The sequence below is a fragment of the Panthera tigris genome, chromosome F3, assembly GCF_018350195.1.
Source record: "Panthera tigris isolate Pti1 chromosome F3, P.tigris_Pti1_mat1.1, whole genome shotgun sequence".
Taxonomy (NCBI): domain Eukaryota; kingdom Metazoa; phylum Chordata; class Mammalia; order Carnivora; family Felidae; genus Panthera; species Panthera tigris.
In genome coordinates, this window is record NC_056678.1 from 10,597,265 (window position 1) to 10,624,748 (window position 27,484).

Consider the following 27,484-nt stretch of genomic DNA (forward strand, 5'->3'; position numbering starts at 1 on the left):
TGAGAGTATATGAAGGCAGAAGTTAGTAGCCGTTTAGAAATACTACTTTGATGTTCTGCCTCGTACTGTCCCAACAGGTGTCAACAGGTGTGCTCCGTGTGTGCACACACGGGAGTGAGGACGGGCAGATGGGTTGTTTGAGTGGTAGGAACTGGCAGGTCAGGACCACATTCATGTGCCTCAGTGATTCTTGCAGGTTCCTGGAGTCTGTTATATTTTGTTGAGTGCAAAGAATTCTGGTGATTTCTAAATAGTACCTGGATATTGTAGTTTGAAAACCATGTATTATATCCTTAAAAAAATACTTGAGCATTAGGGTGATCTGTCTTTCCATAAATTAGTCCGTCCTCTTCTAACATCTGATTGCAGCATCAGTGGTTAAAAAGCACAGGATGACATTTAGAAGATTATAGTTACAGCAGAGGTCTTGCTAATTAGATATATGCAGCAGTTTATACTTTGGAAATGAAGAAATCATTAAAAACGTTCTGCAGATGGTTGTTTTCGCCATGAGATTGTCATGTAGTAAAAGCATAAGTTAAGAGTAAATCATCTTGCAAAGTCACCAGTGAGTTTCTTCTGTCCATGCCAAATATGGAGAATTGGGGACCAGAAGAGCACTTCAGTCCCTCTTGAGAAGTCTGTCTTCTACCATTCTTCCCAACAGTGACAGTGACAATAATCTCTTCCTTCTAAGTGCCGTGCTTATTCTGACCCCAAACACTGCATTCACTTCCAAATTCTCTAACACTGCCTTTATGGCTGGGATTCTTTTTTTTTTTTTTTTTTTTTTTTTTTTTTTTTTTTTTAAATTTTTTTTTTCAACGTTTTTTATTTATTTTTTTGGGACAGAGAGAGACAGAGCATGAACGGGGGAGGGGCAGAGAGAGAGGGAGACACAGAATCGGAAACAGGCTCCAGGCTCCGAGCCATCAGCCCAGAGCCTGACGCGGGGCTCGAACTCACGGACCGCGAGATCGTGACCTGGCTGAAGTCGGACGCTTAACCGACTGCGCCACCCAGGTGCCCCCTGGGATTCATTTTTTATATTTTACTTTCTGTTTCTTAAGCTTAGTGTTCATTTATTTGTCCCGCCGCCCTCCCTTTAGTAGAGAAATCATTTTACTGTATGTCCTTTTTCTTTTAAATCCCTCTCGTCCTTGGAGGTACTTAGGAAAGTGCTTCTACAAAATTGATGGCTGATCAGTGCTGGTGACTGAAGGCTAGTGCTTTATTTCAGTTGAGTTTGTTTTTAATAGTTACATTATCGTGCTTGCTTTCCAGGCACACAAACCAATGGTCTGGACTTTCAGAAGCAGCCCGTGCCTGTTGGGGGAGCAATCTCAACGGCCCAGGCCCAGGCTTTTCTGGGACATCTCCATCAGGTAGGATGCTCTGCTCAACCATCAGGGAGGGTAAAAAATGGAGGCATGAAATGCGAGGGCCTGGGGAAGTTACTTCAGTGTGTGGGACTTTTTACATTGATTAAAGCCTGTGCTAATCGCACCTAATTGTGTCCTTCTGAATGGTTCGGCTGGAATCCTGTAGCTTAATTGACTATATAGCTATTGACCCCGCAGCTGTGTGAAAAAAAGGAATTCTTTGTTATGAATGGAATGTATATAACAACGGGGTTACTGTTTTTGTCACTGTGGGTCTGTGATGGCTCACTGAAGGTAGTAAATTACAAAGTCATCCAAAAGGATGTAGTCACCATTGCCTGAGACCTGCTGAGTAAGGCTCTCAGTTCAGAATATGTCTTCATAAAATGTATCTTCATATGTCTTTGAGCTCATAAAATATGTTTTTAGACTACCTACGCTTTATATAAAAGAAGCTCCTGTGATTGAAACAGGTGAAATTTTAGAAAGGTCCTCTAAAGCCTGTTTATTCTACAAATTCAAAGGGATAGTGTGCAGGCAGCCATTAGCATCTTCTACTAGAGGGAGGCCCTAGTTGACAGACTTTGGGCAGGTGCATAGGTTTGTGTTTCTGAAAGTAGAGAAACTTCTACATGAAACTTCTGGATAAAATATTAAGATGATTTAGCATCTAAAATAATTTAAGAATATATTGTAGAAGAACAAAAATGTTATTTTCATGTTGATTTTTTTTTCCCCCCTAAAAACATATTGTAGCTCCAACGAGTTTTCTGGTTTCTTAGAGGGATAGCATTTTTGATAGTTTATGTGGCTTATATTAAGTGTCCATCTGGCATAAATTTGTGATGGTCCAAATGTATTTAAAAATCCCTGAAGGTACATAGATGATATGCAGTCTTTTCTCCATTGGATCCAAATTCCGAGATGAGTACAACTCCCGCATCAGCTACAAGGCCTCCAGCTCAGAATCCTTGAACCTTCAATATGCCCCATACCAAAGGACTTTAAATCAAGGAATTTTAGGGGCGCCCGGGTGGCTCAGTCATTTAAGCATCCGACTTCGGCTCAGGTCGTGATCTCACGGTTCGTGAGTTCGAGCCCCGTGTCGGGCTCTGTGCTGACAGCTCAGAGCCTGGAGCCTGCTTCGGATTCCGTGTCTCTCCCTCTCTGTCTGCCCCTCCCCCACTCATACTCTGTTTCTCTCCTTCTGTAAAATAAATAAACATTTTTTAAAAATTATAAACAAAGGGCAGCAGTCCATTCATTTTAGCTCTGAACTCTATATGAGCTCCATACTAACACTTAACTTCAGGAAACCTTGAAGTTATAGGATATATCGAAAGTGGAACTCCTTGTCTTCCTGTCAGTGACACTACCATTTTTTCCGTCTCTCAGATTTGAACCCTGGAATAATTCATGACTTCTTTCTTTATCTATATCCAGTCAGTTGCCAGGATCCTATGTAGTAGCACTGTCTCTCATGTTTCCTACTTTTTGTGCTGACTGCTGCCATTCTAATTTACACTTCATTTATTCTACTCTAACTTATATTCTTTTTCCCCATACATAGTCTTTCTTTATTTTCAGGACATTGACATTTTTGAAGAGTACAAACTAGTCATTCTGTAGTGTTGCTCGGTTTGGGTTTGGGGAGGAGTACAACATAAGTAGTATTGTGTTCTTGGTGGATTATACCAGAAGGCACGTGTGTCCTTAGTGGTGACTTTTCCTTTTGTAATTAATAAGTATCTGTGGAGAGATGGTTGAGAATATGTAAATATCATGTTATTCCCCACCTCTCACCCATTAGAGCATCCATTGATGACACTTGCCAGAATCAGGTATTAACGTGGCTGCCAAACAACGTCCCTTATTCTGATATAACCATGGTTTTTTAACTTTCTGAATGCATGAAATGTTGTGACAGACTTTCATGTATGGATTATAGGACAGAGTCTTTATTTCAGCCAGCAGTTTTGAGTTATGACTATAAATGTTCTAAGGACTTGACTGTATAGGTGTTGTGTGTGTGTATATATACACACGCACACATATGTATATGTAAGGTTTTTACTCTGGTATATACAGGAAAATTTTGAAATTAGAATGAGTAGATAATTCTGATTGTTTATAATGATAAAAATAATGTATGTAAGTAGCTTGTTCTCATGTGTTCTTTATATAATGGATGAATTAAGCTTTTTTTTTTTTAATTTTTTTTTTTTTAACGTTTATTTATTTTTGAGACAGAGAGAGACAGAGCATGAACGGGGGAGGGGCAGAGAGAGAGGGAGACACAGAATCGGAAGCAGGCTCCAGGCTCCGAGCCATCAACCCAGAGCCCTACGCGGGGCTTGAACTCACGGACCGTGAGATCGTGACCTGAGCTGAAGTCGGACGCTCAACCGACTGAGCCACCCAGGCGCCCCTGAATTAAGCTTTTAGAATCTAAGTGTCCAATGATTATAAACAGGATAAGGAGTGTCTAATACAAGAGTGGCACGCCTGATGACGCTTAGTGTGGGAAAACATGTTCAGAAAAGAACTGGTAACAGCATCTTCTGGTAGGAGGTGGAGGAACCGTGAGCTTGTCCATAAAGTTTTACCTCTGTAAGATAGACCTCTTTGTGTTCTTAGTTCTAACTCAGTGACGTGCACTTAGTAGAGATTCTTGAAATACTTGCTGATGTCAACTTCAAATGATGGATGTCAACAGTATCGTACTAGAACTTTACGTCACTACTTTACTTTTAGGTCCAGCTCGCTGGAACAAGTTTACAGGCTGCTGCTCAGTCTTTAAATGTACAGGTAAGCTGGGTTTCGGGATTATGGATCAGTTTTACTATTTTTCCCATATTTTTTCTGACTTTTTTGTAATGAGCATGCAATAATTTTATAATAGGAAACACTTAGGAGTATTACCTTTTTTGATTACCTAATGTCTTTGAGATCCAAATACTGATAATCATTGACAACACATTCATAAAAATCCAGTTTATGTTATACTACTGTGAATGACAAAAGATGAACAAGAGAAGTCTACTTGCAGAGTTGGATATGTAAGTTTATTTAATTTTTATCTGGGGGAGCATACGTGAGTGTAGGAAGCTGTTTCTGAGTTTTACAGTGATAACACATACCTAAACACAAAGCCAAATAATTTGTAAATCCCTTTTTGTTTCCAGATGCCTTTTTGTGGTTTTATAGTGTAGAGGAAAGAGCACTGGGCTGAGGTACAGAGGTTTTTAGTGTGCATTCTAGCTCTGCCACCAACTAGCTGTATGACCTTTGGCGAGTCACTGAACATCCTGGGGTTCCTTTTTTTTTTACATTTGTTTAAGTGGGGAAGTTTAGAAGCTTGCCAGGGTCCCTCTCTGCTCTAAAGTGCTGTGCTTCTAAGGTTCGTAACTAAGCCTGGTGTAGTTATTGAGGGGCTGCGCGTCGGATCAAAATTTTAAAAACAAAGGTTAAGTCTGGCTACTTTGCCGATGCACAAATCATGTGGTAAAACAAAGTTCAGTTATTATGCGTTACTCCATAATTCAGTCAATCTGCTGCTTCCTTTCGTTATAGTGTTTAGGTAGCTGACAGTCAAGAGGGGAAAGCCATATTCTAAAAGATTGATTTCAGTGTTGCTAATGACTAAAGACCTTGGGTTGAGCGTTCCAGGAACCCAACGGAATATGGACCTGGTAACACATGGAAGCAAGAAGAGAAAAGAAAAGGAGATAATGTGACCTTCCTTTCTGAGGGAGAGGAGGCAGAAAATTGCCTTGGTTGCCATGGTAAACTTTCATCCCTTGGAGAGATGTTGGCAAACAGGCTGTATCTCCAGTGCGGCGTGTTTACAGTCCTGCACTGTAATTATCTCCCAATGACTGGCAGAATTAATCAGAGCCTTTATGTTAATTAGCCTTGCTGTAGTCCCCAAAACAGGTGGTAGGAAATATGCAAATCTATGCAGAATTTTAATGCTCGCATAGCCAGTTTTAATTACCATAAAATTTCCTCTTAGTGTCCCTTTTAGGAGTGTGTTCTCTTTCCCTCTTGACTGTAGCGTTTCCCCTCCAAACTTGTGTGTTACTTGATGAGAGATGCTAAATTTGCAGTTATTTTAGATATTAGATCCAGAGTTCTGTGGGTCAAGTTGTCAGCTCCGAGATGATACATGAGGGGGTTTCAGGCTGACCACCGAATACATCTCAGGATGCAGGGGTGGAGGGTCTGATGTAGAGATGGGTTGAGAATGTGCTTTCCCTTGGTCCTTATTTCTGAAGTTGAGATCTGGGTTTCTGAAAAATTCTGTTGATTTGTGGAGGACCAAATTTTTTTTTTCTTAAAAGTTGTTAAGTGCAACTTTGCTGGCATTGGAACAAGAAGTCTATACCAGCAACTTGTATTGTGGGTAATTTTTATATTTTATTTTTCTACTTTCATGTGTTCTGTATTTGACCATTTCTTTCTTTTATAGTTAGGAAACGACAAATAAGAAATGTGATTTTTTTTTTTAAGTGAGAAAAAGTCTAAAAATTTCCTATATTAAAACTAGGAAAATACAAAGATTAATAAGAAAGGAAAAGAATGAAACCAGAAAACTCATGACTAGATAAATCCATGTTGTAAACAAGTCTTAAAATATGGAGTTCTAAGTAGTATTCTTTAATCAGTTACTTGAAATCTCTTATCCCCCCTTCCCTCCCAGTCTAAATCTAATGAAGAATCGGGGGATTCACAGCAGCCAAGCCAGCCTTCCCAGCAGCCTTCAGTGCAGGCAGCCATCCCCCAGACCCAGCTGATGCTGGCTGGAGGACAGATAACTGGGGTAAGTTTTCACTGAGAGAATTATAATAAACTTTCTTTGTGTCAGAACTGCCACGGGCCAATATCTGATTAGAACCGTTTGCTGTAGCACACAAGTGACGTGGTTATGCCTGGCGCTGTTTTCTTCAAAGAGTTTGCTACGCCGTAGGCAGCTCCTTACAAGGAATTATCTTTGTCATAAGTTTTCGGGGTATCTTTTCTTACTTTGCAGATGTTCTCGATAAACTAGAGACTTTTTTAAACCCACGTGTCACCTGTTGCTTCATCATGCAGTGGAGTCGTCCTCTGATTGAGATCATTATATTGATGACATTATAGTCATCAGTTTAGAGTTACGATATCGCTGCAGAGTAGAAGTTAAAGAGTGGGTTAGTACCTACACAAGAAAAATATTTTCTTTAAATTACTGTGTCATGTTCTAAAATGAAACCTCTGGTCTCGTATCCTGGCTCTACAGTTTACTGTGTGAACTCATTGCTTCATCTCCCTGTGCCTCAGTTTTCCTTCGGTTAAATGGAGATGTTGTCTATGTGAGATGCTCACAATATTGTTATATAGATAAAGAATAACAGTGTTTGTAAAAAAAAAAAGAACAGTGCTTGGCATGTAAGTCAATAAATGTCTTTTATTTTTATTGGTAATAGGTCGGCCTTTGTGAATACATTAAACTTTTAACTTTTCAGCCGTCTGTGCTCTAAGACACCAGAAGTATTTTTCCAGTGCTGAACGTTTGTCTGTTAAGTTATTTTGCGGGTAGAAAGGCTAGGAGACTGGTAAGGAAGAGTAGTTACTCAATTCACATCACATCAACTCACACAATTTTTTACTTCCTTTCTTTTAGTTAAGTGTGTTTTAGAAGTTGCAAAATGGTCTTAAATATCTCCTCAATGGAGATTAATATGTTTATTACGTAAAATATTTGTAAACATATGTATCTTGACAGCTGTTAAGATAAGTTTTTGAATGGTTTCATTTTGATTCTTAGGTCTCTGATGTACAAATTGTATTGGACCCTTTTAGAAGGAGGGTTGTGCCACTAAGTGAATGTACACGCGCTTAATATATGTCAGGGTGGGATGCCTTGCTGGCTCAGTCGCTAGAGTATGCAACTCTTGATCTCGGGATTGTGAGTTGGAGCCCCATGATGGGTTTAGAGATTACAAAAATAAACTAGATACAATACATACATACATACATACATACATACATATATACATACATAAAAGCTTAAAAAAATAAAGTATATATTCCAGGCTTCCTTCTTGTCTGATCAGAACATGCCACCAAAAGGAAGGCTGAACACACTTATTACTTTGTGTCTGAACTAAGTTGCATTATGAAAGCAAGTTTTAATCTGCTCTAAATACATTTCCCGTTTTACTGTTTGGGTCTGTTTCGGGTGATTAGTGTCTATAATAGTAAGAGACCCTTGGGATTCCAGGTTCGTGTGGCTGGAGCTTCTATTAAACCTGGGCTTTAGGATTCATTTGCATGTAAAGAGAGCCGCTGTCCCCACTGTCACCACCTGTTTCACGGAGATAATGTGTTGGAAAGGGGATATAAAGTTGTAGAGACCCAGAGCTTTCAATACCAGAAAGGACTGTGTTGGGGAGGGGCTGTAGGGAGACTTGGACAAGAAACAAATGGAGCTCATATTCTTTAGTCATATCTTAGGACACAATGGAAATGATGGAATATGGCAGAGATTCATGCTAATGGGAAGCAGCTGGGCCTTATCAGTTCTTTCCGCGGTCAGATCCAGCATCCTTGTTCCTCATTCATCTGACTAATCACTTGCTGTTCTGTTGGGTGTAAATTTCTTTTCGTATCCTGTCAGCGTGGATTCTTTTTCTTTTCTTGCTTACTAGTTAATTACTTTTTTTGCCTGAACCCTCGAGCCCTGGACACGTTTGAATGATTGTTTAAGTCCAGAGCGAGGACCACCATTCTAATTTAAATGTTCCGCCCGTGATGGCAGCTCGATGGCTGATCAGCGTTTCAGCTTCGAGCTGACCGCGTGGAGGCGGGGGGCTGAGGTCTCACAGCCCTGGAGTTCCCTACCGCCAAGCAGTCGGCTGGCGTCAGGGGCCCTTCTCCCGCAGACCGTCCCGAACGTCTGTTCCCATTTTGTTTAGCTTACCTTGACGCCGGCCCAGCAACAGTTACTGCTACAGCAGGCGCAGGCGCAGGCACAGCTGCTGGCCGCCGCGGTCCAACAGCACTCCGCCAGCCAACAGCACAGCGCTGCCGGGGCCACCATCTCAGCCTCCGCCGCCACGCCCATGACGCAGATCCCCCTGTCGCAGCCCATCCAGATCTCCCAGGTGAGTCTCCCTTTGGGCAGGGGCGGGAAGTGAGGAATCAAGCGGCGGGCCCTCTTTAGCACAGAATCCACTTCTGATCGTCGGCGTGGCTCCTCAAAAGGCCCGAGGAGCGCCAGAGCCGTGAAGGACGCGGTCGCCTTCCTTACCGCTGAACTAGAAGTAACACGTTTGTTTGCTTATTTGAATTGATATTATAAACACATAACTGATTATTTGAGTAACTGTTTACGTTAAGTGACAGTTCTCGAATAATTAGTTGGCATATTTCTGAAGCAGGGGATTACTGTATTTATTTTAATTAGCCAATTATGGCAGGCATGGGTTCTTTCATGTGCTCCGCGGCGAATATTGCCACTCGTGTGTGAGAGAGACGGCCCGTCCTCTCCCTGCTACGGAGCGATTAACTCTGTGCAGAGCTGTATTCGGAGGCGGTTTGGCTCCAGTGTTCACACTTCAGGGCAGAGTATCCAGAGATAATAAAAAGTTACTTGAGAGGCATAGACGGTGCTGCCTGGGAAGAAAGGTAAATGAAGTCCTTCGTCCCCGGGAGAGGGAGAAAGTCCGAGTATTGGTATCAGTAAGTTCTGTGAAGAGTTGTTACGAGTCTAGCGCTAGACAATTATCTTTATCCCCCCAGAGAAGACTCAGAAGTAGACTTGCATTGTAGCTGGAGCTTGACTGGGACATTTAAAAGAGCCAGGGAACTATACGAAGCAAAGAATAGGTATCAGACTAATCTTTATGACTATGATATACAAGCTTTTTCAAGGTAACGTCTTAATTGTGGCCACTTTCTTCATCACCAAATACGTTTTTAACGTATAAGCTTTGAGACCCTATGTTGACATTCTTCTACTAAGATAATGTGTATGAAAGCACGTTGAAAATTATAAAACACTAGACCGGTGTAATCAAGTTTGATATGTTATGGATTAGGTTTTTATATGGATAACTATTTTTAGGTATTTTTACACTTATTTCTCAGTCGAGTTAGACTGGTACCAAATTAAGGTGGGGTTTTTTTGTTTTTTTGTTTTGTTTTGTTTTGTTTTGAGAGCGAGGGAGAGTGCGAGCAGGGGAGGGGCAGAGAGAGGGGGAGACACAGAATCTGAGGCAGGCTCCAGGTTCTGAGTTGTCAGCATAGATCTCGACTCGGGGCTCAAACTCCTAAACTGCAAGGTCGTGACTTGAGCCAAAGTCGGACGGTTGACCAACTGAGCCACCCAGGCGCCCCCAGACTGGTGCCAAATGTAACGAATCATTATAGATACTTCAATTTATCGATGCCGTTTCAGACACAGCACTCTCCATTTTTATGTAAGAGAAAGGGGAGTTGAATATTTAAAACCCCAACGTACTCTTTGCTCACTTGACTTTTAAAACCCATACTGATCCTTCCAGGCTAAAATCACTCAACTGTAACCATTTGTTCTGAGGGAATTTGAAGTAACCATCGAAAACTGGCTTTGACACGAGTCATGACACGGTGGATGCGGGCAGAAGTAGCAAGTCCTTCCCGCGGCTCCAGGTTTCTTCACCCGCTCTGTGACCATACCCAGAGCACACCCTGTTTAAAAAGGACGGAAGAATGTAGAATAGTGACTCTTCTTCACGTGGATGACACAGTTCGTCTCCTGGGAACCTTACGATCCAGCGAGTTTTCGTTTCGGGGTCTCCAATCCGTGTTTTCGTTCTGATTCTCTAGGATCTGCAGCAACTGCAGCAGCTTCAGCAGCAGAATCTCAACCTGCAGCAGTTTGTGTTGGTCCATCCGACCACCAACTTGCAGCCAGCGCAGTTCATCATCTCACAGACGCCCCAGGGCCAGCAGGGTAAGCAGCGCACGAGGCTGTCCGCTTCTGCGCCACACGCACCGACTGCTGTCATTTTAATGTTTCTGTTAAATCTGACCGTAAACTCAGTATTCGTGTTAAGAAAAATATATTTTTTAGGGGCGCCTGGCGGCTCTGTCGGTTAAGCGTCTGACTTCGGCTCAGGTCATGATCTCACGGTTTGTGGGTTCGAGCCCCGCATCGGGCTCTCTGCTGTCAGCGCGGACCCTGCTTGGGATTCTCTGTCCCCCTCTCTCTCTGCCTCTCTCTCTCAAAAATCAATTTAAGAAAAAAAGAAGAAGAAGAAGAAAAAGAAAGAGGGATGCGTGGGTGGCTCAGGTCACGATCTCGTGGTCTGTGGGTTCGAGCCCCGCATGGGGCTCTGTGCTGACAGCTCAGAGCCTGGAGCCTGCTTCGGATTCTGTGTCCCCCTCTCTGCCCCTCCCTAGCTCATGCTCTGTCTCTCTCTCAAAAATAAACAAACATTAACCAAAAAAATGGGGTTTTTTTATTTTTGGGTTTTTTTTAGCTAAGGAAAAAAAAAAAAACCTATTTTTGGTCATGCATGCACGCCACATATTGAAGATCGTCCTTTACCGCCTTTCATCTGTTCAATCTCTCATGGTGAACCAAGAGTTTGGTCAAAAATCTAAGCGAAATCTTTCCAACATAAATTACTTCTAGTATTTTGATAGTTTTTCTTGGGAATGTATTTAAAAAATGTGGACTGAGCATTAAAAGCATATGCTTCTAACAATCTTTTGTTCTCTTTTAAAGTTTGAGAAGGAGAGAGTGTTATGTTAGAAATTGCAAACTTTTGAGTTACAAAAAACACATTTAAGGCCTCTTAGTGGTAAATTTCTGTATCAGATAAGTTCAATTCTTGTTTGTAAGATTAGTGGAGGTTAGAGTAGAGAGATTCAGGGTATCAAGGCTTCACCCCAGCGAACGTTAGTGCATTGCTACCATTTCCTCATTATTTTTGTCCTTTAGCCTTTTTCTTCTTGATCATTCATTCCAAAATCTCTTCGCGTAAATACCTGTTCCACTTAACAGATAGCTTGCTCCTGTCATGAATCAGACAATTCTCTGGTCCAATATATACTGGCAGTTTCTAATGGATGCTGGGTTAAGAAGGTGAGCTCTTTTGGGACACCTGGGTGGCAAAGTCGATTAAGCGTCTGACCTCAGCTCGGGTCGTGATCTTGCGGTTCATGAGTTCGAGCTCCATGTCGGGCTCTGTGCCGACAGCTCAGAGCCTGGAGCCTGCTTCAGATTCTGTGTCTCCCTCTCTCTGCCCCTCCCCGACTCATGCTCTGTCTGTCTCTCTCTCTCTCTCTCTCTCTCTCTCTCAAAAGTAAATAAAAACATTTAAAAAAACAAGAAGGTGAGCTCTTTTTAGAGTTTCAGGCTTGCTTCCATTTAGAATACTTCTTCATTTTCATCCATTCCTTACTAAAATAAAGGATTGGCCAATCAGAGAGATCATCAGACAGGTTATCAAAGACATATATCAGTTTTAGTTTTTGGTTTTTTTTTTTTTAACGTTCATTTATTTATTTAGAGAGAGAGAGAGAGAGAATCCCAAGCTCCGCGCTGTCAGCGCAGACCCCAAAGCGAAGCTCAATCCCACGAACCGTGAGATCATGACCTGAGCTGAAATCAGGAGACAGCCACTCAGCCACCTGAGCCACCCAGGTGCCCCTATATCGGTTTCAGTTTTATGTCCCATATCTTACTGCCCAAGTTGTAGTTAACAAGATTGAATTTTAGGAAAGTAAGACATTAAGAATTTTAAGACTGCTAAGACTATGAAAAGATCGGTTGGAAATTTTCACTTCACTTTCTTATTCTTTATTTTGCCATATGTTCAGAGGAATCCTTAGTGTATCTGACAGGACATTTGTGTTTTCCAGGTCTCCTGCAAGCGCAAAATCTTTTAACGCAACTACCTCAGCAAAGCCAAGCCAACCTCCTACAGTCGCAGCCAAGCATCACCCTCACCTCCCAGGTCAGTTTTCTCCCACTGAGGATTACTTTCTCTTACCCTGATGTTTTGAGGGACTCTTGGACTTGGTTCAATTAAAAACACAACAGATCCCCACAGTACCCTAATAAAAATAATCCAAATAGTTTTCACACTGAGCAAAAATTCAAAGCAAGACTTATCAGCTTGATAAAGCAATACTATCGGATTGATGTAGTCTTTGAAAATGTCCAGGGAGTTCCTGTTTTCTTCTGTATTTATACAGACTAACCGTGTTAGTGGCAAATGAGGACTGAGTTCTGGCTCGTCCACCATCCTCCCCTCCACCCCTCCCCTCTCTGTAGTTGGCAGGAGAGCTTACCACTGGCACCAGAAACCCACTGCTTCAGTTAAAACACATCACGGTCCTCTGCCCTTTTGAAGAAACTGCAAAGAAGTTCCGATCCCCGTGTTTTCTTTCAACTTTGAGATGTTGCTTTAGCTCATTTCTACCAGAGTTTAGCTCTATCATAAAGTACAGGTCTAGACATCTTGAGATGTAAGCTTTAGACCTCTTTCACTTCTTAACCAGCTGTGACTTTGAGCACGTCATTTCATTTCTTCATGTGTAAATTAGGTAATTGAACCGGCTGATCCTGAATCACTCTTAAGCTCTGATTCGCTTTGTCTGTACTCTTGCAAGTTCTCACTAACATATGGCCAGATTTGACAAAATTCCGCATCTGTTTATGATAAAAAAGAACTGACAAAAACAAAACTCTTGCAGACTAGGAATAGGTTTCCAACCTGGTAAAAGGCATCTACAAAAAAAACCCCAACATCATACCACCAAGATCAGGAATAAGGCAAGGATGTCCACTGTTACCACTTTTTTTTTTTTAAACATACATACATACATACATACATACATACATACATACATACATACATTTATTTAGAGAGCATGTATGCACGAGCACGGGAGAAGCAGAGAGAGAGAGGGGGGGAGAGAGAGAATCCCAAGCAGTCTCTGACTTGAGTTCACAAACTGTAAGATCACAGCCTGAGCTGAAATTAAGAGTTGAATGCTTAACCACTTGAGTCACCCAGGTGCCCCAACTGTTACCACTTCTATTCAGCATTTTACTGGAGGTCTTAGCAGTGCAGTAAGACAAGAAAAAGAAATAAAGGACATGTAGATTAGGAAGGAATATGTAAAACATTTTAATTGGCAGAGGACATCATTGTCTATGTTAAAATCCTAAGGGATCTACAAAAACTGCTGGAATTAATAAGCGAGTTTGGCAAGTATGTAGGATACAAAGTCGGTGTTAACAATGATCATTTGGAAGTTGAACTTAAGAGGAAAAATATTTACCCTGCTTACAGATAAATTTCACAAAACATTTGCAAGACTTCTATGTAATTTTCAGTAGTGGAATTAATCAAGACCTAAATAAATAGAGGGCTATAATGTGTTCATGAATCAGAAGACTTCGGTTGTTAAAACGTGAATTCTTTTCCAAATTGATCTATATATTCAACACAATTCCGATCAGTACCCAGCAGCCTTTTTTAAATAGAAATTTGCATCATGTTTCTAACATTTATATGGAATTGTAGAGGACGTAGAAAAATCAAATAATTTTGAAAAATAAGAAAGTTGAAAGACTGCCTCATGTCAAAATTAATATAAAGCCACAGTAATGAAGACAGCATGATAACAGCATATGAACAGAAATGAAATAGAATAGAAGATTCAGTAGACCCACACATCTATGGCCAAAGGATTTTCCACAAAGGTGCCAAAGATTTCAGTGAGAAAAGGAAAGTCTTTGGTTATGTGTAGGCAAAAACAAATAAGCAAACAATTTACAATGATTAATTTGAAAAGGGTAATAAGACCTAACCTTCCAGAAGAAAACTTAGGAAAAAAGTCTTTGTGTCCTTGGGTAAGATAATGGTTTCTTAAATAGGACACAAAAACACTATTCATAAAAGAAAAAAACTGACTAATTTTATAAAATTAAAATCTTTTTGTTAAAAGCATAAAAGAAAAGCCACAAACTGGAAGAAAATATCCTTCAAATTTATATCTGATAAAAGACTTGTGTCTGGAATTTATAACTAATTCACAAACTCAGTAATAAGCCTGACTTTTTAAAAAGGGGGGATGTGCAAAATATTTGAAAATACTTCACCGAAGAAGATATGTGAATGCCCAGTAACCATATAAAAAGATGCTGAAAATCATTGGTCATCAGGGAAACGCAAATGAAATATCACTACATACCCACTAGAATGGGCAAAATCAAAAGGACTGTGATAGTACCAAGTGTAAAGCAACTGGGCTCTTTGATATATTATTGATGGGGTTGCAAACACTTTGGAAGACAGTTTGGCAGTTTCTTATACAGGATACCTTATGACCTAGCAATTCTACTTCTAGAAGTGAATGTCCACACAAAGACCTATATATAAATGTTCAAAGCAGTTTTACCCATCATCACACCAAACTGGAAATAACCTAAATGTCCATCGACTAATGAATAGGTAACATAACTTTTGGCACATCCATATGATGGAATGCTATTCAGCAGTAGAAAGGAATATACTTCTGAAACATTTACCAACACGTATGAAGTTTGGAAGCATTATGTTAAGTGAAAGAAGCCAAACATAAAAGACTGCATACTGTATGATTCAATGTGTATGGCATTTTAGAACAGACAAAACCATAGGGACAGAAATTGTATCAGTGCTTGCGGGGGGGGGGAGCGGTTGGGGGCTAGGAATGGGGAATGGAGGGCAAAGAGCGTAAAGGAACTTCTGTGGGGGATAGAGATGTTCTGTATCTTAAACGTGGTGGCAGTCACGTGACTGCATACGGTTGTCAGAACATCAAACCGCATACTTTTAAATTGTGCGTTTAATTGTGAATATGCCGCATATAAAAAATCAGGTTGGAGTCTTGCAAAAGCCTGTTCCAGCAGTTCCTCCCTGGCCTTCGTGCGCCGCACACGGTGGCAGGGCTGGTGTAGCGCCATCCTGACTCCTGCTCACTGACTTCTACTCTGCCGTTTCTAGATCTGGCCCAGTCCAACCTGAGGTTTCTGGAGTTGGGGTAACTTATCTGTAACCACCCCACCTAAAGGTACCCAAGCCATTTTTAGTCCTTTACTATTTGAGAACGGGGCTCCGTCAAGCCTGGAGATGAAATAACAAACAGTCTGGTAGTTGAGGCTCACGTCTACCTGTCAACCAGTCTCACCGCGAAGCGTGTAGCTGCAGAGGATTCTCACGTGGTTGGTGCTGGTTTGGACTCCTCCTCCAGACTGGTCAGGTTGAAAATTGCTCAGTGTCAGCAACACATAACAGAGGTGAACTTGGCTGTCTTCATTGAAGCAGGATGATAGAGACCAGCTTACTCTGGTTGTAGGCCTGTGCGATGCCTATTGTGTAGTTTTCTGGCCCGGTTGGTTCCGTTGGAAAGAGCTTATTACTAACCAGGTCAGAGTTGGAGGTATTTGACGCATTTAAATTACAAGAAAACTCCTAGCCGGAGACCTCATTTGTAACCCTGGCCTGTAATCTCTCATGTGGCCACTGTTCATAGGAAGGGTCAACAGAGCAATTACGCTGCAGCCAGGGTAGTACCTTCTGCTAATGAGGACTCACAAGGGCAGGCTCTCCTCGGGGCGTGTGAGTAAAACAGAGTAGCCTTGTGTTTGTGTAAGAAGGAAATGGAGTATTTTCTTTAAAAGGAAAAGAGATCATTCTTTCATGTCCCCAAATAAATTGTAGATAGATTTAAATAAATATTTTAAAACATATAGAGGAAGCAAGCAGACCATTAAAGGAATTTTTGAGTTCGAAATAAGTGAAAGCTCTCTTAGATTTGAAGCAAGAGAAGATACTAGAAAGGAGGGAAAAAAAGTTCACCCAAATGACAATTTAAAGCTTATGTACCCTGAAAAATAAAAGGAAAAAAGCAGATTGGAAAAATTATTCGTACTAATACAACAGACAGAGGCTTAATCTATAACAATTGATGAGCTCTTTGAGGATGAGGACAAGGAGATCATTAATACACATGGGTTATGGATATAAATCCAATCGATAAAAGAAATACAGATAATAAATGACACATGGGAAACTTTTACTTTGAGTAATAAGAGAAATTCAAATAAAGGTGATAGTGAAGTACCATGCACTCCTTCAATTAGCAAAACATTTTTAAAAACTGCCAACACGAACCATGTGGAGGAAACTAGCATCATGTAGTGAGAACCAACATTATGGTGTGTATCAAAAGCTATAGAATTGTTTGTGGTGTACCCTTTATCCAGTTACAGAAAATGACTTCTGAATTTATCTCAACCTATTACAAGGGTGGGGAAAAGAATCATGTGCACAAAATTTTTCATTCTGGCGTTAACTGTGTTAGTGAAAACATAAACGAAGAAGCATCTGTTAACAAAGAAATTGTTAAATAAATTATAATATTGCCTCAGTCAGCCTTTGAAAATGATAATTATGAAACGGAGTATAAAATTATATATACTATAATTACAGTTAAAGTTGAGAATATAGATCCGAGGGAGGGAGGTAATGGATAAGTTTAGGGCATTGTGGGTGGTGACAGTACATATTCATGGAGGTAGCTTATCTTCAAATTCATCAAGATGTACACATTAAATATATACAGCTTTTTTTTATATGCCAGTCATACCTGAGTATAAACAAAGTTTACTGCTTTGATTTTGAGCCTTATGGTCCCTTCCAATGTCTTGATCGTATCATAAAGGTTACTCTGATCTGTGAGATGCGTGCCTTGTAATTGAAGATTTGAAAATTGTTTACGATTTATAAGAGAAACATTTACAGATGCAATAAACTTTGTGCAACAAATTAAAAATAGGATTAAAAAAAAGGAAAGAAATTCAGGTCAACGGAAATGACAAAAGAAAACAAAACAAAGCTATTAAGTTATTTGAACTGTAGATGATTTACTTTTCCCCCTTAAAATTGTTTTATTCTTATTATTTTTATCATACCGTGTCACAAGTTGGAGATAACGATAGTGGTAAACAAGATAGATATGGTCCCTGCTGTTTTGAGACTCGTGGTTTAAGTGGCATATTTATGAAATAGAGTCTTTAAAATAAAGTCTGATTTATTATGTATACTCTGAATATGCATCAGATACATGCATTCAGAACATTTGAAAACCCACATATCATGGGTTTCATTTTTGTGTATTTGTTTCCATGGACCTCCACGGAAACCTTAACTGGAATTCTGGCAGGCACAATCTCACGCGCTGCCCTTCTCACGGGACGTTATGTCGTACCTCCCACGGTGTCACGTGGTCCTCATGGTTCTTCGTGAACAGAGCCGTTTCCTTAAGTCGTTCCCTTGTGACGCATTCCAGTTACAAACCGAGGTATCATTTTTGTGTGCTATTTCTTCTCCTTCTGTTCCTTGTCACAGCCAGCAACCCCAACGCGCACAATAGCGGCAACCCCGATTCAGACACTTCCACAGAGCCAGTCAACACCAAAGCGAATTGATACTCCCAGCTTGGAGGAGCCCAGTGACCTTGAGGAGCTTGAGCAGTTTGCCAAGACCTTCAAACAAAGACGAATCAAACTCGGATTCACTCAGGTAGGACGAACCCACCCTTAACCTAGATCTCCCTCCCCGACTAGGTCCAGGTATGCCCTTTACGTGTCCAGGGAAGCTTCGGAGGAACAGTATATTCCCTGGCCCTGTTTTGGGGTTTTAGACTGCGGCTTCTTCGTAGCCACTTCCTGCCCTCATAAATTTAGACTGTTATCGTATATTCAGTTATGAACGTATGATTTAATGTTAGATTAAAACCTGTACGATTTCTCTCAGAACACAGGCCTCTGAAATCATAATTCGGATGATACCGATAAACGGTGAGAGCTTAAAAGATGTTTGGGGCTGCTGTAACTGTAGTGAGGGTTTTGTTATTTGTAGAACATCTGGTTCTAGGCCTTAGGGCTCTGTCTGCAAGAGTGAGAGAATAAAGATTGCAGGGGCTCTTTTAGTAGCTGAAAGGGGAAGAGTTTGAAAGACTTGTTTAAAAACAGATTTTTGGGAGAGAGAGAGAAGGAGACCAAAGAGAGAGAGAGAGAGACAGACACACACACACACACACACACACACACACACACACAATAAGCCCAAATTGACACTAATTAAACAAATAGGAATCTGGTAAGTCTGAAAAGTCCAAATGAATCAAAATCCAAATTAATTTCTTTTAATGTCCCCTAGCAGACAGCTTTTAATGTGGAATAAGTTTAATGGTTCAAACAGGCATCTGGGTATATAGCGTTTTTGTTCCAAGCACTACCACTGACTTACTGTCTGATTAATCTGTCACAAAGAATAGTTTTAAAGCGGGAAAAGAATTAAACGGGTAACAATGGTATAAAATGATAGAAGATCCTTAGATGAAAAAAAGTTACTGAAGTATAGGTCGGGTTGAGTGTTTTTATGCAATCAGGGGAAACCTGATGTTTTCTTAGAATATAATTACTGTTTGAAGGTTAAGTCACGACTTAAACACTAAGTTGAAAGTAAAGTTACGCGCAGCAGTGGTAGGTCAAAACCCAGGGATCTATCCCTGTTTGTTTTCTGTGTGTTTTTAAGAACAGACTTTTATTCCTTAGATTACTTTGGTAACTTGTTTTTGCTCAAAGAAATTAATTGTGTATTAGAAACATGAAATGATTTTTTTAAATAGGTGTAGTTTTAGAAAAAATGCAGTTATCTTTGTGAGGGGTTTCAGTTGTGAAGAAACACATTACACTTCAGAAAGGTTTTAATGCTTTTGGAGCGCTTAAACGATCTGGCCTGTTTTTTCCAGAAGAAAGCTGAGGATACAACTAGAGAGGTAGGTTAAGCTTGAACAAGTATGAGGTTGGCATATTTAGCAGTGCTGCAGCTTTTAGGCTATTAGCACAGCATACTCTTAGGTTCCCTGGGAGATTGTTGCCTCGGTGATACGCCAAGGATATTAAGGCTTTTAAAAATCTTTACCTTTGACCCACCTAGCGGTTTGCCTTTCTGTGGCATTTGACCCAACATATTGCCAGTGTTGCGTCTCCTGCTCTTTCCCTTTTAGTTAGATAAAGGAGCTTCCTTATGGTCTGGTGCTTTATGGTTTTATCCTACTATTTGGTATAATTGTTACTTATTTTTCAGAATGACTTTGACTTGCCAGTGGCAGCATTTCGCAAAATTTAACTGCGTGGATTAAAGCATATATTTCTGGTGGAGGATGGGAAAATCAACCTTTGTTTTTAAGTCACACACTCCAGTTGTAGTTCTTCAAAGGTTGCTTTGTATCCAGTTTGTTTATATATACACACAGGGGAACTTCCCTTCAACTTGCTGGTGTAAACAAAAACTCCCTATTCTCTGAGTAAATAGACACGTTATTAGAGGTTTTAAACAGTAATTTTCTAATTACTTAATTGGTTAAAGGATTGCTGTAGATGTCACTGTATACTTGGGAGGCATACCATAGTATAACACTTCTGTTGCGTGTAGCACATTCGTTATTTCCTAATCCCGATCTTTGTTCCTTTTTTTCCTTTTGCTCTTTTAAAAAATATCAAAGAGATACAACTTAGTTCAGATAATGTATGAGGCAGCTGCTTAAAACGTTTACAATTGTGAGGAGGAACCCAACGTGGTAATTACAAGAGCAGTGAACTGAGCATCTATCAAATTAATGAGAATTAGTATATTAACTGAGAGACCTGTTGCTTTTTATTCATTTAAATAATTTAAATATGAAATAAAATTGTATTCTAAATCTCAAGTGGATTTGTCATAGTTGTAGTGAGCTGATGGCGTAGCTTTATTTAGGCACAGCTACCATTTAGGGCATTGTTTATTTTTATAATGATGTGATTTTTGATGGGTTATTTTTGTTTACTTACTAATTCTGTTACTTTTCAAAGAAAGATATCATAGAGGTTTTTGAGAAATTCTTATTAGCAAATTATGTAGATACGGTGTCAGAAGACCTTTATTTTCATCTGACCACGACAACAGATCTTCTACTCAAAGAATTGCAAGGTGTAGTTGGCCCCACCCAGCTTTCTAGAAAGCTGTCATCTAAACAAACAAAGTGGCCCAGAACATGAATATATATGACAAACAAAGTATGTTTAGGGCCTGAAATACAGTAGGCACTTAGTGAATATTTGTTGATTGAATGAAGATTTAATACATATGTAGAGAGATCGATGCTGAACGCCTGTATCTACAGATACACTTGTATATAAATATAATAGATAGCATTTACGCCCCGCTCTGGTTCTTTCAGTTTTACTATAATTGGAAGGAAGTCAATGAGCAGTCCATTTCTGTTCTACTCGGAGATAGTATATTCAGAGTTGTCAATAAAACTTTCTGTGATGATGGGAATGTTCTGTGCGGTACGATAGCCACTACCCACGTGTGGCTATTGAGTCCTTGAAAGGCAGCCAGTGGTGCAGAGGAACCGAGTTTTTAGTTTACTTGATTTTAATTAAATCTAAATAGCCCCATCAGTTGAAGTTCAGATAATCTCAGTACCTTATTGTGTTTTATCGCATAGTTTGAATATTTTTCCTCTGTTAAACTTCTTGTCAGAAGTTGTGCACCAGTAAGAAACTGGGAGTTTAAAAAACAACCAAAAAAAAGGTTTTTTCCCTTTCCTTAACTACCACCTAATGTAGGTGCTAATAGGCAGTGTAGTATCCAGAAGATGGATTGGTGGGGATAAGGGGGGAATCAAAGGACTGGGATAATCCCAATTCAAAATAAGTGTTGCCACACTGGTCGGGAGCTAAGTTTCATAGTGGCATTGGCCGTGTAGTGCTTAGAGCTAGAAATGTTGCCTTTCTGGCCTGCCGCTAAACTAATTGAAATGAGAGCGTGAATCACTTAAACTCCATGAGTTTCTATCACCTGTATATGAAATAACCATTAAGATATGGCCTTTTCCAGCCTTAACAAGAGAGATTCAGCTGGAAGAAAAGTATTGTATACATTTCAAAGGTTATAGGCTTATAAAGAAAGTCATCTTTTGTAATATATTCAGGGGATCATTGTTCTATTGCTATAAGGTTACCAAGTTTCCAGGGCCCATGAAGGTTTAACTAAATGGGTCAAACCTCTCTACTGTGAATTTCTCTGTCTATAATGGTTACAAAAGTAGTCTTTTAGGATACCTGTTTTTGTAACCAACTTTGAAATCCAAACTAAGGGTGGAAAATAGATTTTTCCACTGCTTCCAGAAATACTTTATGGGCCTGGGGTTTGGGGGGGGGGGGGGCGCTGAGGGGGATGGGGAATGAGGCATTATTTCTCAAATTTAAAATGATTTATAGGAACTTTGGTTAGTTCAGAAAGACCGGAAGTTATCTAGACAGTTACATCTGTTAACCCCATAAGTGGTAACAGGTAACCGGTTTTAAAGATTATTTAAATCATTTTAGTTGTATCCATTAAGGGGCTTGTTAGATCACTATCTTTTGAGACTTGGAAATATTTGATAATCTTGATTATTACGTGAAGTAACAAGAGACTCAAAATGAGAGAAAATGGGAGTTACGAATTTTGTCCCAATCAAGGCCTGACAGGCTTCCTTGAATACTGTGCTCAGCTTAAAGGTGGATGCTTTTGTGGGACCCTGGAAATGGAATGATTGTTGAGTCTTTGTCTAGATCATTTACTGGGGCAGCAGCCTAGAGTGAAGACTTGGGACGTTAGTGAGACAAATCTCTCTCCCTCTCCCCCTCCTGCTCTGTGTTACCCTGCAGGGCGATGTTGGGCTCGCTATGGGTAAGCTGTATGGAAATGACTTCAGCCAAACCACCATCTCTCGCTTTGAAGCCTTGAACCTCAGCTTTAAGAACATGTGCAAGCTAAAGCCACTTTTGGAGAAGTGGCTCAATGATGCAGGTGAGTAAGTGTACGAATTTTACAGGGGAGTTGGTCACACCTGGGCTTACGTGTTCTAGTGCATTATTGGTACCGCAGAACATTGAAGCTCACTAACCTTGGGAGGATCAATATAAATTATGACTCCATAAATTAGAGAACGAATTCGTTTAAACCTAGTAATTACAATGGACACAATCAGTAGTAATGTTTAGCCTTAGAATATTTCTTGTATTTGAGCCACGTTAGGGATAGTTGAAGGAAGAGGATGAGAAGTCCTAGGTGTTTACATACACTTGAAAAACAAATTTATTGGTTCTTCCTTGATGAATTATCATAAACTCGTTACTGATCAGATTTCTGCTTTTTTACTAAAAATGGCCACATATGGTTTATAGACACGATGGAATACTACTTGACAATGAGAAAGAATGAAATCCTGCCATTTTGCAGCAACGTGGATGGAACTGGAGGGGATTATCCTAAGTGAAATAAGTCAGAGAAAGATCCCTCATGTTTTCACTCATGTGGAACTTGAGAAACTTAACAGAAGACCGTGGGGGAAGGGAAAAGGGAAAAAAAAAATAGTCACACACAGAGAGGGAGGGAGGGAGGGAGGGAAACCATAAGAGACTCTTAAATACAGAGAACAAACTGAAGGTTGATGGGGGGTGGGGGGGGGGGGGAGAGGGGAAAATGGGTGAGGGGCATTGAGGAGGGCACTTGTTGGGATGAACACTGGGTGTTGTATGTAAGCGATGAATCACGGGAATCTACGTCCCCAAACCAAGAGCACACTATACACGCTGTATGTTAACCAATTTGACAATAAATTATATTTTTTAAAAAATGACAATAAATTATATTTTTTTAAAAATACTTCCTACATAAAAAGCTGAGCTTTTGAAACTAGCTGAGCTAGTTTTAACTTGTTTTATACTGAGTTTCCTTACGGAAAATTTGGATTTTGAGTCACAGAATCAGAGACTCTGAGAGCTATAAGGAACCACAGAGATCTCCTAGGCTTTGGTTGTCATCGTAAATGTGAACAAAAGTCAGGTCTTTGGAAAAGACAAACCTGTAATTCCCACCCTTCAACAGTCTGATCCATGGCTGTGGGTGAGGCCTCAGCATCTGTAATCTTACTGAGTTCCACAGGTGAGAACCTTTCGTTTTACATAGGGTGTAAAGAAACGCAGAGACACCTGTGATGTGACCAGGGTCATCAAACTATTAAATGACAGAACCTTGTTTAAACTTCAAAGAATTTAGAAAGATCTGTGGTAGTGAATGACGTTTTAATATGGGTTATGAAAACCCTTCTGTGCTGGCTTTTAGCTTAACATGTTTTGGTCCGTTTTGTTGTTACTGTTAATATATGTATCATATGCATGAGTCATGCTCAGCTAACTTGATTTCTGTGTTTTCTTCTTTCTTACAGAGAACCTCTCATCTGATTCAGGTCTCTCCAGCCCAAGTGCCCTGAATTCTCCAGGGCTGGGAATGGAGGGCTTGAACCGTAGGAGGAAGAAACGCACCAGCATAGAGACCAACATCCGTGTGGCCTTAGAGAAGAGTTTCTTGGAGGTTAGTGAAGTTTTTACTTTTCCTGTACATGTGATTGTCTGTATAATATTAATATTAGGTGCTGTAGATGGTATAAGATGGACTTGTCAGCCTCGGTCCTTACAGATGCTTATAACATAGTGGAGAACATAAGACAAAGGAAGTTACTGAACATTGGAAGCAGAACCAGAGGCCTTCAGGGCTCAGGAGAGTCCGGGCGCGTATCTGCGTGAGCACCGGTGTGACAGAAGAGACCACAGCTGCCGTGGGATACGCAGGAGCTGCACAGGCGGGGGAGAAGTGGGAGGAAAGCACTTTAAGCAGAGGAAGTGCACCAGCAGAGGCATCCAGGGAGGAAAAACCTCCCAGATTTGGCAAAGCACAAATAGTGCGATTTGACTAAATTCCATTGTCTGTGTGCCTAGAATAGTCGTTTGGGACTAGGCCACCAAAGGCCGTGGATGTCAGGGGTTAAATAAAGTTAGTTCTGGGCGCCTGGGTGGCTCAGTCCGTTAAGCGTCCAACTTGGGCTCAGGTCATGATTTCACGGTTTGTGGGTTCAAGCCCCACATTGGGCTCTGCGCTCACAGTGTGGAGCCTGCTTGCCATTCTCTCTCCCTCTCTCTCTCTGCCCCTCCGCGACTTGCGCTTTCTCTCTCTCTCTCAAAATAAATAAGCTTTAAAAAAGGAAAATAAAGTTAGTTCTAACAGGTATTTAGCCTCTTTTGTCTTTGTTTGTTTTTTTTGTTTGTTTGTTACTGTACCGGGCAATGTCACAATCAGAGCTTCCAAAAAATTGTAACTTCTCTAATTTAGAAAAGGCTTGAGCACAGTGGAAGGAACATTGAATCAGGAGTCTCTCTACTCTGCCGCTTTTATTAACTATATCAATAACTGTGACTTCACTGTGTCAAGTCACTTGATTTCTTGTGCTAAAGTCCCTGTCTCTGAAATTCCTGCCTTTCCTGCCCCGCAGGCTTATTGCCTACCTCGTGTGGTCCTAGTGAAATCATGTGCATGGAGCACTGACAACCTCTTAAATTCCTACTAACGTATAAAGTTGTATGGATTATGAATTTTATTCAAGATTAATAACCCTTAAGATGAAAAAATAAACATTCAAGAATACAACTTATTCGGGGCGCCTGGGTGTCTCAGTCGGTTAAGCGTCTGACTTTGGCTTAGGTCATGATCTCACGGTTTGTGAGTTCAAGCCCCGCGTCAGGCTCTGTGCTGACAGCTCAGAGCCTGGAGCCTGCTTCGGATTCTGTGTCTCCCTTTCTCTCTGCCCCTCCCCTGTTCACTCTCTGTCTCTGTCTCAAAAATAAATAAACATTAAAAAAAGAATACAACTTATTCTTATTTGATACGATTAAGTTTAACAACTATATGTTGATTAGAATGTTTATCTATAAAAGTTCTTTGTTAAAAGTATGGCCAGTATGGTTTTATATATATCCCAACTTCATCCTCTCATTTGTCCCTCTCCATTTGTTTATTTATGTCAGCAGTTTAAAAAAGTTATTCCAAAAGATGGGTTTTTTCTCCTTTAGAATCAAAAGCCTACCTCGGAAGAGATCACCATGATTGCTGATCAGCTCAGTATGGAAAAAGAGGTGATTCGTGTTTGGTTTTGTAACCGCCGCCAGAAAGAAAAAAGAATCAACCCACCGAGCAGTGGTGGGACCAGCAGCTCACCTATCAAAGCAATTTTCCCCAGTCCAACCTCACTGGTAAGGATAAAAAATAGAGGACGCAAGCTCAGGGACTGATTTATATAATTTTACAAATGATCTGTGAAATCAGTTTCTTTCATAATAGTAATTTATTGTGTATATGTATTCATGCTAAGTATGTATAAACTTGTATCTTAAATGTCGCCATGGTCATTCAGTCTCGTGTCGTCGTTAAGCCAAGAACTTCCTGATCTTTCTTTTTTAAAGTGAACAATTTTAATTCTTTCCTATTTCATGGTGGCTCCATTATTCTCTTCTCTAGTGTGGTTTATAGGTTACTCTGCAACTGTGGGAGCAAATGTGCTGCTGACTCCAGTTAGGTTAAAAAAAAAAAAAAAAATCTTTAGTTGCTTCTTATTCACGTTGGGTTTTAAAGCCCGTATTATTAAAGTTACATGACTAAGTGACAGCAAATTCCGAGATAATGATTAGCTCTGAACTTGTATTAAAACAACCGTCTCCTGTCTTCACCCTCAGACATGTAGGCCTTTCACTGATAAGCTCATTGAGTAACTTTTGCTCTAGAACAGTATTGCTTCCGATTGCTCTAGAACAGTATTCTAGGCTGAGGGGGCGTTCCCTACTCCTGCAACTCCCTTGAGCTTAAGGACGACCGCAAACGTGAGTCCACACTTCCATCCAGAAATTCCAGAGCTGGAAAGATTGTGGAGTTTGCGTTTCTGAGCTTTCCTTGTTAATGTGTCTTATTTCATTTGAATGTCATTCTATCCGGGGATGCTTTTTAAACTAACTTCACCATTAAGAGTGCCCGCGGACCTGTGAAGTGAAGGTTGTGATTGTTGATTAGCAGGGCTTTCGTCATGAAGTTCTTAAGACCGCGGTTATGACAGCTTCTCAGGCACTAGATACAGTTCTGTTTTATGTAGGTGACGATTTTGTGTTTGGGGTTTATTTGTACTAAAAGGAAGACAGTATTTCTTACAAAACTGTGGAAATACTTTGTTCTTTCAAAAAGAAACTGTCAGTTTTTAAAATTTTTGCTTCACCTTCTTTCCATGCTATCATTTCATTAAGAAACAAAAACAAGACAGTCTCGTCCCCACAGGGTCAGAAAAGAAAAAGAAATCTAAGAACCCCTGATTCCCTGATCCCGTTGAATAGTTTTCCTGTGTAGATTAAGTTGATAAATAGCATAGTATTCCTTCCTTGCCTGTAGTATATCTGACTCCACATTATTGGGATTAAGGAATTTTTTTTATTATTTCTTTTAAAACCCTGGGCAGAGCCATTTCTAGTATCAGTGAAAAACCATCTTCTAATAGCCACCTTCATACGTCGGTCTGTTTCCTCAATTCTAAGATCAAAAAATGATTATAAAATTATTTCCTCTTAGGCCTTTTTAATTATGTTGTATCTGAAATTTGAACATTTTTATAGGCAAAATACATCTTTGATGTGGATTTAAAGTTTTGATTTTTTTAACTGCTTTTGCGTATTTTCACTTCTGGCCTCTAGGTGGCAACCACGCCAAGCCTTGTGACTAGCAGTGCGGCCACGACCCTCACTGTCAACCCGGTCCTCCCACTAAGCAGCGCTGCGGTCACGAGCCTGTCTGTCACAGGTAAGCAGCCGCCTGGCTGAGCAGCTGTTGGACACATGGTGGGCCCGTGACAGGTCTCTCTGAGAACTGTGAGCTGAATTGTGAATTGGGGCTCTGACTGCAACTTTTTTTTGAAAGGCCCCGTATGAAAACTTGAACTCCAGAAAACAGGCATAATTAATTTCGTCAGAAAGAATTCTCTCACATAAAGATTTTCTTGTCTGTTTTGTTCTTTCCCACATTACTCTTATCTTCGACATTGCTCCCGGAGTTATCTTTCAAACCTCCCAACTTTTTTCCAAGTAACTCCTCTCCTTAAAAACT

General features: G+C 40.4%; 1 protein-coding gene across 6 annotated transcripts in view; it reads left to right on the forward strand.

Moving 5' to 3' along the window:
* Positions 1–27,484, forward strand: part of POU2F1 (POU class 2 homeobox 1) — a 179,602-nt gene that overhangs the window by 133,736 nt on the left and 18,382 nt on the right. For all 6 annotated transcript variants that reach the window (XM_042976643.1, XM_042976638.1, XM_042976639.1 and 3 more), the window contains 11 exons: positions 1,285–1,385; positions 4,137–4,190; positions 6,085–6,204; positions 8,339–8,527; positions 10,233–10,359; positions 12,276–12,370; positions 17,819–17,992; positions 22,177–22,318; positions 23,739–23,884; positions 25,417–25,596; positions 27,076–27,181. In XM_042976643.1, the coding sequence (XP_042832577.1) occupies positions 1,285–1,385; positions 4,137–4,190; positions 6,085–6,204; positions 8,339–8,527; positions 10,233–10,359; positions 12,276–12,370; positions 17,819–17,992; positions 22,177–22,318; positions 23,739–23,884; positions 25,417–25,596; positions 27,076–27,181 (1,434 nt within the window). The remainder of the gene's footprint in view (positions 1–1,284; positions 1,386–4,136; positions 4,191–6,084; positions 6,205–8,338; positions 8,528–10,232; positions 10,360–12,275; positions 12,371–17,818; positions 17,993–22,176; positions 22,319–23,738; positions 23,885–25,416; positions 25,597–27,075; positions 27,182–27,484) is intronic.